The 15,188-nt window shown below is 35.9% G+C and overlaps 1 protein-coding gene across 7 annotated transcripts in view; it reads left to right on the top strand.

Moving 5' to 3' along the window:
• Positions 1–14,896, top strand: part of arhgap12 (Rho GTPase activating protein 12) — a 62,719-nt gene extending 47,823 nt beyond the window's left edge. For 2 of the 7 annotated variants that reach the window (XM_008112343.3, XM_008112341.3), the window contains 13 exons: positions 1,431–1,499; positions 1,726–1,806; positions 2,118–2,179; positions 2,960–3,041; positions 3,398–3,502; positions 4,653–4,751; positions 7,980–8,082; positions 8,809–8,928; positions 9,668–9,766; positions 10,096–10,173; positions 10,511–10,645; positions 12,349–12,451; positions 13,253–14,896. In XM_008112343.3, coding sequence (XP_008110550.1) covers positions 1,431–1,499; positions 1,726–1,806; positions 2,118–2,179; positions 2,960–3,041; positions 3,398–3,502; positions 4,653–4,751; positions 7,980–8,082; positions 8,809–8,928; positions 9,668–9,766; positions 10,096–10,173; positions 10,511–10,645; positions 12,349–12,451; positions 13,253–13,427 — 1,311 coding nt within the window. In that variant the 3' untranslated portion in view covers positions 13,428–14,896. The remainder of the gene's footprint in view (positions 1–1,430; positions 1,500–1,725; positions 1,807–2,117; positions 2,180–2,959; positions 3,042–3,397; positions 3,503–4,652; positions 4,752–7,979; positions 8,083–8,808; positions 8,929–9,667; positions 9,767–10,095; positions 10,174–10,510; positions 10,646–12,348; positions 12,452–13,252) is intronic. The other 5 variants (XM_008112345.3, XM_016994256.2, XM_008112344.3 and 2 more) reach the window with 3 other exon arrangements.
• Positions 14,897–15,188: the final 292 nt, after the last annotated feature.

The raw sequence follows: 15,188 nt of genomic DNA, 5'->3' as shown, positions 1-15,188 counted from the left end.
CTGGTTCCACGTAGGACACCGGAAGTTTGTAGTTCCCTGTGTTCCCCCTCTTTAATAGTTTGGAAATTTTGGAATTCAGGATCTTTTCCTTCCTTGTGGTCAGTAGCGTACTCCAAGCCTTTAGCCTCACTTTTTAAAGGTTTGTCTAGTTACTTCTGTGTTTTTGAAAAAATGCTTGTACAGGCTGAACATGACCAGTACACCCCCCTCAAAGATTAGAACATCCAAACAAAGGGCAAAATGTCCATTAGTACTCCTTGCATATTAAGGATACTGCTTACAGTTTGAGGGTCAGGCAGCTGAGGACTCTTGGAGGCTATTTGACTCAGATTCATTAGTGGATTACTGACATTTCATAGGCCTACTTTGTTTAGAACTGGAATATTTAATCTTTTATCCATTAAGATTGGCTTCCCTTGGGGATATTCTGCTGTGGAAGGGACCAGAACTAATGGTGGGTGGAGGCAGGGGCAAATCACCTCTTTTCTGCAAAGCCTCAACACTCACATCTTGATGTTAGTGATTTGCACACACCCTCTCCTGATTTCTCCATATTTTGGTGTGTTATAACCTGGAATTGAAATGGCATATACTCAATGCTACAAGGATCTTTAGAGGTTATACTCTTTTATGTCCAAGTTTATTCCAGTAATATATGTGAAGTACATTTAGTACTCAAACACAAATGCCAAGGATTTTTTATGTGATGGATATGATGGTATAACTCTTTATCTGCAATTGAAATTAAAAGAATTTCTAGTAATTAAATATTATAATTTATAATATTATTATAATATTATAATTTATGTTTATTTGTTACATTGATATCTTGCTTTTCCTTCAATAAGTTTAAAGTTGTTTGTGTCTTGCTTTTCCAGGCTATCCTCACAATTTTTTGTGAGGTGGATCAGGTTGAGATACAGTGGCTGGGCTGGGCTGGGCTGAGGCCATCCAGTCTTCTATATCAGGCCTGACCAATATTAATTTCTCAATGAGATTAATCATAGAATCATAGAATGATAGAATTGGAAGAGACCTCAAGGGCCATCCAATCCAGCCTTAGTCTGAATCCAAGACAAGAAGCTGAATCTTCCAAGTTCTGGTCCTGCATACTCAATCACACTAGCTGCACTTGTCAGCATTGCAGTGCTCCTGGTTTAGGGAAGGAACTGTAACTATGAAGTGCTAATTTTCATATTACTTATTGCTTCTCAAATTATATTGTGTTTTTTTAAAGAATAATCATCAATAGCCTGCAGAAAAAAATGCCTGCACCTAATTTGTTTCCAGCACCCATAATCTTTTGAGAGCAGCTAATTAAAGGGTGTGACTCGCATCCGAATGTATGCAAATCAGTTTCCTTTTGGATTGTAAAAGGTTAGACTATGAAAGAATAATAATATATTAAAATAGTTTTTATATTTTTACAGTTGCCAACTAATTCCTCTGAACTTCTCTTGCCTAATCCTGCATATTTGTTTCCAACATCCCCAAAGCAAGTTAGTATCTGAAGCATGATTTATTTATATACAATATTTAATGATTAGTAGCTTTCCTATGGAAGGAAAAACTGTACATGAAAATTAGTGCTGAATTGTTAGTGCTAGTTTAATTTATACATGGTTATTATTGCACTCTCTTCATACCAAGCATCATATTCAGTCATATTGCTGAAAGTGAATCTTGAGGAGTATTGGTGTCATTTCAGTGTATCTTATTTTGTAGGATTCTCAAGTTGCTTCGAAGATTTTTTCTGAAAATGACTCCTCTCCTTCTTCTCCTTCTTCTCCTAAGCATCAAGCCACAGTCAGTATGATTTTTGTATTATTAAATTGCCATAACCATATTGAGACATATTGCTATTAATGTATTAAAGGTATTCATATATGTTACCATTTGCTGTGATTCTTTCTGTATTTAAAAATGCATTCAGATCTAAAATATTTGGCAGAGCTAAATAATATAAAGGATTGCACTTTTTATTCAAGAACCAAGTTCCTGTAGTTCAAGTTAATTTATCTCTTCATGGCCATGTTTGTAATAGGAGAGAGATTATTTCATGTTGTAAGTAAACAAAGATGTTTCTCGTTCAATGATCCCTATTTTTCCTCCTTCAGGATCAAGAGAAGTATGGACTATTAAATGTGACAAAAATTACAGAAAATGGGAAGAAACTTCGGCAAGTATCATTACAATATTTCTGCTTGTTAGATCTAGTCTTTAGACTTTTTTAATGCTTAGATAAAAACTAATATAAATTTAGGCCTCTATGCTATTAACATTCTCAATTAGAATAAATGATTCTAATCACTTAGGAAAACACATTGATTCCATAGTTCAGCTCTATTTGGGACATCTAAATAAGATTCAAGCTTTACCAACCTTTATTTCAGGAAAAAACCCTGAATATTCGGTAAGAATTTAGATAAATAGTGGCTATTATTTAGAATACAGTTTTGTATTGGTCAGGCTAAAGTTTCAAAGTGATATAGAGCTGTGGGCATCTTTGTCAATAAAACTGTATCAGCAAGATTTGTTGAATTCAGTAGAAATTACTCATTTGTTCATAATTTTAAATCATTTTGTGGAACATGTTTTGCAGAAGAATTTTCGGTTTCAACTACTACATATATTTACCACTTCATGATTTCTCCTATTTTAGCAGTCATACTGATAGACTTCTTTTCTATGCTGAAAACTGTAGTTATTGATGGTTCTTGGAACCTGTTAGAATGGTAAGAGGAACATTTGAAATAAAGATTGCTAATACTGAGCTATTGTAATGAGTTATTCGATCATTTAGCATTTTTTACATACCATTCATGCTCTTGTGGCGTAAGAAGTTAAGACTAGCTTTTCATTGCCAATAGTATTCCTTAAAACAAGTAATACTAAAGCTATCAAGCAGCATTGGTTAATTAGATAGTTGATTATTTACAAATCTCTGTTTCTTCTGCAGAAAGAATTGGATGCCATGGTGGGCGGTATTGCAGGGACCATCATTGTTGTTTACCAAGACTCAAGGAGGTGGGACTAGTTGGGTAAGTATTTGAAGATTATAGTATTTCCAAAAGAATACAGAAACTATCCATAAGAGCTTTGTGGCGAAACCTTCTGAATTGATCATGTGGAGTAGTAGTAGCTTTGAGAAAGGGATTAAAGTAGGTTAAAAATGCAGCTGCAACCATGGAAATTACTGCAGTATTGTAAGCAGCTGGTTTAACAGACATTCTGGCTCACAAACATGTAACATACTTAAGAAGTGAGTTTTCCAAACTGGACAAACTTCATAATGAATTTCTCTGTGTCATCAGAACTGTTTCAAGTTTTCTAGGGTGATCATATGAGCAGAATCTCAAGTTCGCAAATCCCTAAATGCTTCCCTTTTTTCTCCTAGAAGTTTGGAGGAAACCAATCTAAGCCGGAGTTCACAGTGGATCTGAGAGGGGCATTTATTGACTGGGCTACAAGAGAGAAGTCTAGCAAGAAAAATGTGATTGAGGTAATTGTTTCCCTTTTTGCCATTTTTGCAGACTTGATTAAAGAGGTGAAAGGAATATTGAATTGAAATACAATAACATCTGAAAGGCTGCAAGTAATTTTTTTTTAGCCAGGACAGTGGTATTTGAATTTAGTTACAAGGCATGTAGATATGACGTCTAACTTAAAAATGTCCTTTATCCTATCCCCAATTGCAGAGACACAAATACGTTTGGGTTACAATTCCCATTATTCCCAATCTGCATGGCAGATAATCAAAAGTGATGGGAATTGTCATCCTCTAACATTTGGGGATCCAAACTGGATAAAAACTAAAGAGCACTTGACCACTACATAAAATAATTATAGTTTGTCCTCTGTATCTATGGCTTCTCTGTCCATGGATTCAGTGACCCTTTGAAGGCAACCATAAGGCTGATGTGACCCTCAGTGAAAATGAGTTTGACACCCCGATATAGAGGATTTTTCTTTAAACAATACATGTTGTCATTGCTATTAGTTATACATGTTTGCTCTTATTGCTGTAAGACAGAGCTTTCCAAACATTTTACGTTGGTGACACATTTTTTTAGACATGCATCATTTTGCAACACAGCCATTCAATTTTATTAGCAAACCAATCCCTTGTGAGAGATACAGACATACATAAATGGTAATAACGAAATGTATGGGAACACAACATATCTGAGGAAAACCTTTCATTTATATTTTTAAAAATACATGATTTATTGCTTATTGACAACTGGAATGGCTTCAGGGATTTGGTTTGAATTGTGTGATTTTTAAAATAATGGTTTTAAGATTGATATGTTTCAGTTATGTGATTTGAAAGTAATTCTTATTTTTTATATTATGTATGTTTGGCATTGAATTGTGCCTGTTGTAACACACAGTTTGGAAAGCTCTGTTGTAAGATGTCCAAAAAAACAAAAAAACAAAATTAGAGGCAGAAACAAGTATTTTAGAATGGTTACAGCATGCTACAGATATTTATCTCTCAGTCTCGCTATAAGATTCCTTTGCATTCTGATACAGACTCACATGCCTATGTCCTTGGGTACTACTTAATATTTGGCTATATCTTGTGGGGAAACATTGAATGGATGTCCAGTGTATTGATTCTAACACCGAATTTTGTTTTATTTTTGAAGGTGAAAACCAGACAAGGAACCGAGCTGTTAATTCAATCAGACAATGACATTTCTGTTACTGAGTGGTTTAAAGTTCTTAGCTATGCTATTAGTAAACACGTATGTATTTGAATCCTACCTAACTGTCTTCCCTGCAACTTTTTGTGAACTGCAAGATTACATATTTTGTAATAGAATTATGATTTAGAGTGGGGGGGGGGAGGTTGCACTTGGTTGTTCACAATTTGTTTCTTCTGTTGCAGAGGTGGAAATTATGCAGATATTCTAAGCAGGATTTTTTTTTTAAAAAAGAATGGGTTATTTCATTTGATGTAGGATGTGAACTATTAAGGTGTTGTGCATGTGGTTCACTTTAAAATGGAATGATGATTAGACAGAGATACTTTTAAAATACTGAAAAAATATCTTTATGGTCCTTTTTTTCTCTTCAGGGTTTGTACATTACCTTTTAAGATCTGAAGAGCAAATAATATGAGAAAAGAGGTTTATGATTGATTTACATCTTTCTAATAGAGACTTAGTTGCTTTTGGCTTAGACTTACATGCAGTACCTATGTGGACTCAGAATATAAAAGAGCAACATTGGCCTGTTTTATTCATAAAAAGGAGAAAAAACACTCCTTGCAGCTTGATAAAGGATTTTATCACAAGAATGGAAAATCACATTGTTTACTTTCAACTTTAATTTCTTAATGCTGTTTACTGAAGCTTTCATAAATGGCTCTTTAGTAAACTGGCAGTGAACCCAGAACACAGTCCCAAGCATCATGTTACAAGTGCATAGCTTCATTGGGATGCTGCCAACAGCTTCCTGATTTGCACAGGGTTTGGAATTGATATCTGGCACTGGAAAGGAGCCTATGCAGATTATATCTAGCTGAATGATTCAGCTAAATATCTGATATTAACAGAGAGAGGAGAGCTTTCAAGGCTTGGCAGGTCATGGTGTCACATTGACTTAACAGCCTAAGTCTGGCCTTCTGCCTGAGATGACTTTAGCCAACAATTATTTCCAGTCCTGCTTACAATTGTGAAACTATCAAGGCCCATCTCTGTTACATGGATTGAGAAAGATGTAGTATTGTATATTTAGAACACAGATATCTATAAGATATACGAAGTATTATGTTATTGTTATTTTTGAAACATCAATTGTGTTATTACACGACAGGTTTATTGTTTATATCTCTATCTTATCTCTATCTTATCAGCTTATCTCTATCCTGAATAAATGTCCTTATTCATATAGATTTTAAATGGGAGACATGAATCTCCTCTGAATAAACACAATAGTCCAATATATTGACAGAATATGTCTGAAGATTTAAAAAGTCACTTATAGGTATCCTGAAGGACCATATGTGGCATCCAAGGTTATGGTTGTATCAGAGAAGGGTTCTATACAGTGACCAAGGTTACAACAAGGTATCCTGGGTAGAAAATTCCTTGTTTCAGTGTTTGGAACACCTCCTTCGGGTGCTTGATTCTTCTCTGTTCCTTTAGATATAACTTAGAATTCCAGTAGGAGATAAGTCTCTGGCACTATATTTACATGTATAAAGAGAACAACAACATACATAAAATAGATATGCCATAGCATCCCTATTGTGGCATTATATTAACATTGAAAAATACATAACTGAATACAAAATAATCAAAGTAATGTTCTCATGGCTTACATTTCTTTAGGCAATCACTGACTCTGCTGTAGGAAATTCTATGAGAAGCAATTGTTCATAATCCTGATAGACCTTAAATACATGTTACAAGTAACAAGTGAAATCCAGTTTGTCGTTAAGGCCCTGGGGAACCAAATTTTTAAATTTAAAGATCCAGAAAAATTACACACTAAACCTCATTCAGATATGCAGAAGTAGTTTCTTCATATCTGAATGAGGTTTAGCGTGTAATTTTTCCAAAGCACAGAATTTGAATCTATGACTGGAATGTGTTTTCTCCGTAAGGTGTGTGTATAAGGTGGTGTCAGTATTTCCATTCTTAATACAGGAGCGGTGTTCATACATTCTAGTTTTTAGGGGCCTGGTTGTCATACCAATGTATAGAAGGTTGCAGGGACATTGGAGTACATATATTACGTTTTCTGAAGAACATGTTGTGTGATTCTGTACGGAGACTGTGATATTACAAGTTGGATGTATGAAATGCTTTGTGGTTTAACATTTGGCAACAGCAGTCACACCGCCTGCATGCAAAGTTTCCCTTAATTGTTTCTTGGGTGTCTGTCTTCAATGTTATAAAATCTGAATGAATCATAATGTCCTGCAAATTTCTGGATCTCTTGTGGGCTATGATGGGTACTGTTTGACAACCTGGAATGTCCTGTACTAAATGCCAGTGTTTGGATAGGATTTTCTGTATGTTGGAGGTATGTGGTGTTAAAAGTTAGAGGCCAAACAATTCGGATTTTCTGTTTTTTTGGGTGTCCTTTTAATAACTCACTCCTGCTTATTGATTGTGTTTTTCTAATAGCTATATCTAATATCATTTCTGGGTACCCTCTCTCCTTGAGTTGATTCTTGAAGGTGCATGTTCCTGTATCAAAATCATTTTGATAGCTGGTGTTGTAAAGGTGTAGCTGGGTAAAGGTGTAGCATCAGCCATTGGCTTGTATTCAGCACCAAAACTCTCTGGTATGTTGCCCTATGCCTCTGTAGTTTGTCACAGCTCTTTTAGTACAGCCTACTAATGTTTTAAGGCTACCCAGAAATCAACCCCAAGTTTTAGGTTTTCCCCAGCCCCTTGGTTTTATTAAGAGGGCTATAGGTTTCCCACCCATAAATGATGGTTGCAAAATGCTCATTGCAGTCCATGTTGAGAAGGGCACAGCCTTCCTTCACCCCAGACCATTGATATAATGTATTTACTAGAATAGGTATGGCCCTCCAGATGTTTTGGACTTCAGCTTGGGGTTGAAGTCCAAAGCACCTGGAGGGCCGAAGTTTGCTCATGCCTATTCTAGAAGGTCATAGGCAAGTTACTGTGCCTGAACTACAATGTACCTGGAGATAGTTTGCTAGGAATACCGAGATAATGTTTGCAAAATGTACTTTGGATCATAAGTTTTACTTGAAGAATTTGAGTTGTAGACTAGGACAGAACTTCTTAAACTTCAACTGACAGAAGCAATTCATGTATACTATGAGGGTGAGAACCTATTGAAAGTTAATGTTTAGTTATTAAATAAATTGAAATACTTATAAAATCATGATATCTTTCATTATGAAGCAGCAATTTGAATGTACTATTAAAAAGTGTTCTTCATTACGTAGAGTATCCTTAGTGGAATCTTTTTCTTCATCTCAATAGGCCTCAGAGTCCGATGAAGTATTAGAGGATGAAGTGCCAGATTCTCCTGGGGTGGAAAAACAAGACAAGGAAAAGGACCACAAAGATGCCAAAAAACTTCGTTGTATGTTGCATTTCTGTTGCTTTGGCTTTTTTTTTACAAAAAAATTATTTCTGGACTCTGCGTAGTGATGAGAAATTGTTTGTAGGTAACATCTTATCAATGGAAAACATTTCTTGATAATTAGATATTGCTCTTTTTCATCTGAATTTAGTCTGTGTTCTTGTAAGGTGTCTTGTGTTTGCTTTTGGTCAGTTTTCAATTGCTGACATACAACCAGTGTTTATTTACACTAGTTTTACTTATCTGAGTGAATCTAAAGATCTTTTTGTCAGTGATTAATATTTATTTCAGAGAAGGGGATGTGTCATCAGGTTTGAAGGAAGCACTAGTAAGCTAATTCTATATCAGTATTCCAAGACCCTTCTAAGACTAGTGTCAGGCCTTCCTTTCCATTCTGTGCATAAGTAAAGAATTTTTGTTGGAAGTTAGATTCTACTCAAAATAGAACCAACAGATTATGTGAGAATCATAATACTAATAGTCTTCTATAAACTTTGTAAATTCATTACAAATATGAAGGCTAGTATTGCAACTATAGTGTGCATTTCAGCATTTTCCTATCAACATGTGGAAATTGCTTGTTGGGCATTCATGCAACAGGTAGCACAAAGCATAGCCTATTAATATTGCTATGTGATAGGCTTTTTTCCTCCCTAGGAGAATTCCAATTTCAGCACTCAACACATTAAGCCAAATCACTTAAAGCATAATGCATTTTTCTTTCAGCAATAAAAATATCTGGTAGCATTGATTCTTCTGAACAGAAAAAGACCAAAACAAAACTGAAGAAATTTTTGACCCGCAGGCCTACATTACAAGCAGTCCGTGAAAAAGGCTACATCAAAGGTGAGGCCCTTCCCTTTAATACAATGTTTGTGATATTTATTTATATTTGGATTTGGTAAATAAAGTAATAAGGAAATGGCAGGCACTGAGTAGGTGGTCGGCTGCCGTTCTTTTCCCCTCCCTTCTTCCCTCCCTCCCTCCCTCCCTCCCTCCCTCCCTCCCTCCCTTCCTTTCTTCCTTTCTTTTCTGATCCTTACAAATGTTTGTTACGCAGGTACACCCACCAGCCCAGTCTCACAAACGTAACGCTTCCCTTTGTTAATCTTGTTAATCTTTATGAATGAAAATTTAATTTTTAAAGATATAATGTGAAACCTTTGATTTTTACAAGTAGCCTCTGTTCAAAAGATTTCATCTCACTTTGTGTCCATGTGATAATTGGATTTTGAAAAATTTGGCTTGTTGTAGAGACAAGGATTTGTGATATAGCTTCAGTGGAGACACCTTTTCCCCATGACAACTCTTTCAGGAGTGAATTTTCCTTCGTAGGGATAGATTTCTCTAACTTCCTGGTGTCTCATCCCTGTTCTTAACTATGAGTTGTTTGTAAGTTGGATGTTTGTAGCTCAGGGACAAGCCAGAGGGGACCAACTCAGACTTTTGCCTATGAGCCTGTGGTTTTCTAGTTCTCCTTTTCCTGATATATGAGAATTGCTCTATATCACGGGATCCACTTAAAAAGCAAAATCCAAGCTAATGTTCTTCACTTGCAAACACTGTTTCTTTCCCCATTTTTCAGATCAAGTATTTGGTTGCAATCTAAGCAGCTTGTGTCAAAGAGAGAACACCACGGTGCCAAAATTTGTGAAGCTGTGTATTGACCATGTTGAAGAACATGGTAAGAAGATACAACTTACCTACTAATTCTGAACACTGTTGTTGTTGATTTTACTAAGCTTTTGCATATATGTCAAATAAATTCTGTTTGGACAGAATAGACGTTCTGTAAGAAATGCAAGTTTGTCTCAGTTATCGTTCCTCTTTATATGTCTAGAATTTTTCTCTTAAAACTTGAGGAAGCCAAGTATTCTTGTTGGTTTGTAAATGTTAAAAAATCCTGTGGGTAAAGAGGTCGCATTTTTAAACATTAGGAAACTGTATGTGTGATGTCAGAACTAAAAAGCCAAAGGATAGCCTCTTAACATACATATTTGTACATTTTTACAGGATTGGATGTTGATGGGTTGTACAGAGTTAGCGGAAATCTTGCAGTAATACAGAAGTTAAGATTTGCCGTTAATCACGGTAAGGTCCTCTTAATAACAACCAACTAAAGAATGGATTTAGCAATTCGGTTCCTAATTGATAAAAAGAGCTATAATGAGTTAGTTCTTAATCTATAAATGCTTAACACAGCGGATCTTAACACATTATCTTTTCATTCTGAAACACTGAGGTGAAATGATGATCTTAGCAAAACCTGAACCGCATTTGAGAAGGTTTTAAATCTTTAGCTTTAATATTCTTTCATTATCATTTGCTGCTTCACTGAAACATTGCTTTTCATAGTATGAATCATGCCAATTGGAGCTCGTTTTGAGGCATCTAAACCAGCCAACAATGTGTTTTTTTTCTCTTTCAGATGAAAAACTGGATTTGAATGACAGTAAATGGGAAGACATCCATGTCATTACAGGAGCCCTGAAAATGTTTTTTAGGGAACTTCCAGAGCCACTATTCACTTTCAGCCATTTCAATGATTTTGTCAATGCCATCAGTAAGTCTTTCATGAAATAATCTTTTCACCCTGTGGATGTTGTCTAGTTAATTTCAATTAGTAGTTTGTACAAAAATAAGAGACTGATCTAAACATCATATGAATCCCATTTGAGCTATTAACTTAGCAGCTGGCCCTAAAATGTCATAGTATATTCACTTTATCCTCCCCACTACCACTATGCCAGTAACATTGGGGTTATTGTTAGGTTGAGAAAAATGTATGTTGCAAAGTGCTTTGTAAAGTGCTATCAGTATAACCTAATAATAAATTAAGCACTATACACTTTAAGAGAGCAGTGTGGTGGACTGTGACCTTGAGTAGAGCTTTTCAAACTGTGTTGCAACCCGTCAGTGTCGGCTGAAATTTATTGATGTGTTGCGCAAACGTAACGAGAAACCCCCAAGTCTTTGTGAAATAATCAACAAATCATATATTTTTAAAATATAAACAAAAACGTATGTTTTATCCCCATACAGTTTGTCATTACAAATTATATATGTGCCCATATATCTTATAAGGGATTAGTTGAACCTCCAATTTGCTAGCAAAACTGAATTACTGTGTTGCAAAATGATGCTTGTCTAAAAAGTATGTTACCAACATGAAAATGTTTGAGGTTCTGACATAGAGACTAGGGTGGGGATTCCTGGTTGACCATGGAAATAGCCATGCTGCAATTACAAGTGATTATGTAATTGTTGTGTGTCATTTCTAGCCTATGTTGACCCCAAGGTGAATCTTTCATGGGTCTTCTTGACATGATCTGTTCATAGGAGGTCAGCCTTAGAGTCTGAGAGAGTGCAGTTTGCCCAAAGTCAGCCAGTGTGTTTTTATGGCTGAGTGAGGATTCAAACCCTGGTCTCCAGAGTTACAGTCCAATGCTTAAACCACTGTGCCACACTGGGATTCATTGTTAGTACAGTACTACAGTATTTTTCATTACTAACTCTTGTAGACAGGTGTCAGATGCATGAAGTAGTCACTTACCTACATTCCTTAGAGCACAAATCAAGTCATGAACATAGAATTTAAACAGTGTGACTGTGTCCAGTTTCCGCCTAGGATTGATGAGGCTAGCAAGATTTAATGCAAATGGACACTAAAGCGAGCAGTTATTTTCTTTAGCAAGCGGATTTTTTCTAGGATTCACTGAGAGCAGGTTCCATAGCATCACAGTTACTAATGAATTCTAAACTTGGTAAGGTCATGCAGAAGAAAAATCAGCCTTTTAAGCTTTATTTATTTTTAATGACTACTACAGAAAGTCTTAGGGGACGGAAATGCATTCCAGCTTGCCTTTAGCCATGTTTTTCTTGTCTGTATCAACATAATATTTTGTTTTAAAAATGGAAAGAACCCATTGCAGGTAGATTGTTTAGATCTCATTATGAAAGATACATATCTTTAATATCATCAGTGTTTTCATACATTGTAATTACAAGTAGCCTTAGGTGAGCATTTCATCCATCGAATAAAGTGTGGTGTCTGCTAGTAATGTATACCCCCTTAACGTTACTTGCCTTATGCTTGTAGGGATACTATAGAATCTTAATGCTCTTGCTAGTTAATGCTGCAGTAGACCAACAGCAATTATTTTGTTGTTGTAAGTAATTATAACGTTGGCCACGAGGTGGCAGCATATATTAGCTTATGTCCTATGTTCAAAAGATGCAGACATCCTCTTTCCCTTTCCTGTGCAGAGCAAGAACCTAGGCAGCGCGTGCATGCTGTAAAAGAGCTGATCAAACAGTTGCCAAAGCCAAACCAAGATACCATGCAAGTACTCTTCAGGCATCTCAAGAAGTGAGTAACTGTTATCTTTCTCATGATGAACAAATAAAGTCAACCTGCCCTTCCAGCCTAGATCCTTGCACTCAGCTTCTCAAAAACCGAGTGCTAGCACAGTATAAAGGAGTGTGGAGGTGTGATATGAAGGAAGTGAGTTGTTTGAAAATGTTTTAAAACTCATTGTAGTTTATTGGTTCGCATATTTGAATGCATCGGCACTAAGAAACTGCCATGTCCAACTAACTGTAATGTGAGGTTCTTATAGGTAGGATTTTCAATGACACCATCCAGGCTAGTGTAGCGCTCTAGAGCTATAAACTTGGATTGTGCCATTAATTTTATGGATAGGGTATCCTACCTATAAGAATATAAACAAGGAATGCCATTGAATAGTAGGTTTTTTTAAAAAAAGAAATTACTTTATTTATCCCAATGAAAATCCAGGTCAGTAGGAAAGGTCTATGTACCCATCAGAGCCTTTGGAACAATGTACTTAATATACACGCTAATATTTGTGGCACTGATGTGGAGCATTGCATTGGCTAGACTGCATCAGCACTAGTTTCTTAGATGATTTTCTATGGGCGAGTAGATGGTAACTGACAGATCCATATGTTCTGTATCTCAAAAACTGGAGCTAATAGGGGGAAACTGGTGCCATTTTTGGAATCAGCAAGTCAAGTATACATAGGAATAGGTCTGTCGTTTGAGGCACCAAAATGAGTGCTGGACAGTGTAATCCAAAAGTTACTTAGATAGCTGCTATGTTATTTTTCGTTTTAGTATCTGAAATACACATCCCTTTCTTTTTTCCAGAATTGTAGAAAATGGAGAGCGAAACCGAATGACCTATCAGAGCATAGCCATCGTCTTTGGCCCAACCCTGTTAAAACCAGAAAAAGAGACATGTAACATAGCTGTTCATACAGTGTATCAGAACCAGATTGTAGAGCTAATCTTACTAGAACTGAACTCCATCTTCGGACGCTGAATTTCCCCGTGAAATTGGCCTTAGGAGGAAGACGACAATTATTACTTTTGTTTTGGCAGAAACCGCATCTCTTTTGTACGTGGCGCTATTTGTGGACCAAGCAGCAACTTGATGTTTTTTGCACTTTTGTGGGAGAGGGAAGAGTGTTTTGTTTTAGCTGAATTTTGTGGAAAATACAAAAACTTTGAATTTACTTACAGTTAATTATTGTGACTATCTCAAAGTGTATATATGTATATATGTATATATATATTCAGTAAGACTTAAAACTTCAGATCTGATATAGATGTATACACACTGGAGTCCATAGGGAGAGAAGCTGAATTTGAATGTCAGTCTGGATCATCTGGAATAGCGTTTTACATTTATTTTTAACATTGGTTTCACCACTTGCTTTTGGGGAAGATAAAGCCCCTCAACTGACTTGGAAAACCTCCATGGGCATTTTTAGTGAATAATTTCAACGTATGCTTATATGTTCAGCCTGTAAGATAATTCCTATATCTTGTCCACAGGGTTTTTTCTGTTTGTTTGACAGATTTAAATAATTGCTATCAGTGGCCAGTGGAAATTCCTCACAAGAGGTCTGCTTTTTTGTTCTTGGTATTGTTTTAACTTCGTTACACAGATTCATGCTGGCTCTCTTGAATGCACAGTAGCATTGCTTCAGATACTGAAATGGTACCTATATCCAACGGAGGATATATACTATATGGTCTGTGATGAATCAGATCTTTCAACTAATAAAATCTTTTTTTTTCCAGGATATGTTTGGTCTACACTTTTATCTAAAATGAAATCTTACCAAACAATCCTAACTTATAAAGGTTGATTTGAAGAGTACACTGAATTGTTGGTATGAACCTGTGGTAGTGAATTTGAATGTGAAGACCGTACTGTGTTTGGATTTTATAATATTTATATACAGAAGTGGAACTGTCTCAGAATACTTTCTGGTCTTCTATTGCTATCATGTGCAAATTAGTAACTGATATTATTACGCCATCAATGGTGTTTCAAGAGTTTCCAGACAGTCATGAACTATTTGGGGAAGCTGTACTTTTAAATGGCAATTACATATGCATGCAAGCAATTGCAATGCCACCGGTACTGGAATAACACTGAGTGTGTTTGCTTCAGTGGTTAATGCACTACAAGCAATGCCTCTGATATTATTTAATATGTATAGGAGCTACATTAGGTAAATGTATTACAAATTCTAACGCCTATAAATAACAGAACCCTATGTTTGAATAGATGGATACCTGGATATAATGAAAATGCTGAATTTCAAGATTCCTTTTTACATTAATATTATAGATTGATTTGTAAAATAGGTTTCAGGAGATTTTGTTACAGGAGACATGGTCCGCGGAAGATTTTTTAAAATGTATTTTTCTAGACTAACTGCTGTATCTGACATTTGCTACATGGAATCTGAATAAATAAAACTGTTAGCTGTTTTGGAATCTGGTGGTCTACATTTGGGTAGTATCTTGTCCTCTTGAAACCATGGATACCGAGTATACAATAACCTTTTTCTTAATGCTGTATGTTATTCCCATTGTCTGGTTGGAGAAGTGGAATGACTATTGTTCATGCCTTTTTATTGGATTATCTAACTCCCAAATTGTGGCTATACTGCCATATAGCGACCGCGACTTGGATTTTTAAAAAGGGATTTCCTTAAGAGATGCTGAGACCAGGATGCTGAAGGCATTTATAATGCTAGCACTCAGAATCAAATCTGGCAGCCAACTT

The sequence above is a fragment of the Anolis carolinensis genome, chromosome 6, assembly GCF_035594765.1.
Source record: "Anolis carolinensis isolate JA03-04 chromosome 6, rAnoCar3.1.pri, whole genome shotgun sequence".
In the NCBI taxonomy this organism is placed as follows: domain Eukaryota; kingdom Metazoa; phylum Chordata; class Lepidosauria; order Squamata; family Dactyloidae; genus Anolis; species Anolis carolinensis.
Note: the sequence above shows the minus strand (reverse complement) of the source record. Positions and strands in the feature narration are given on the sequence as shown.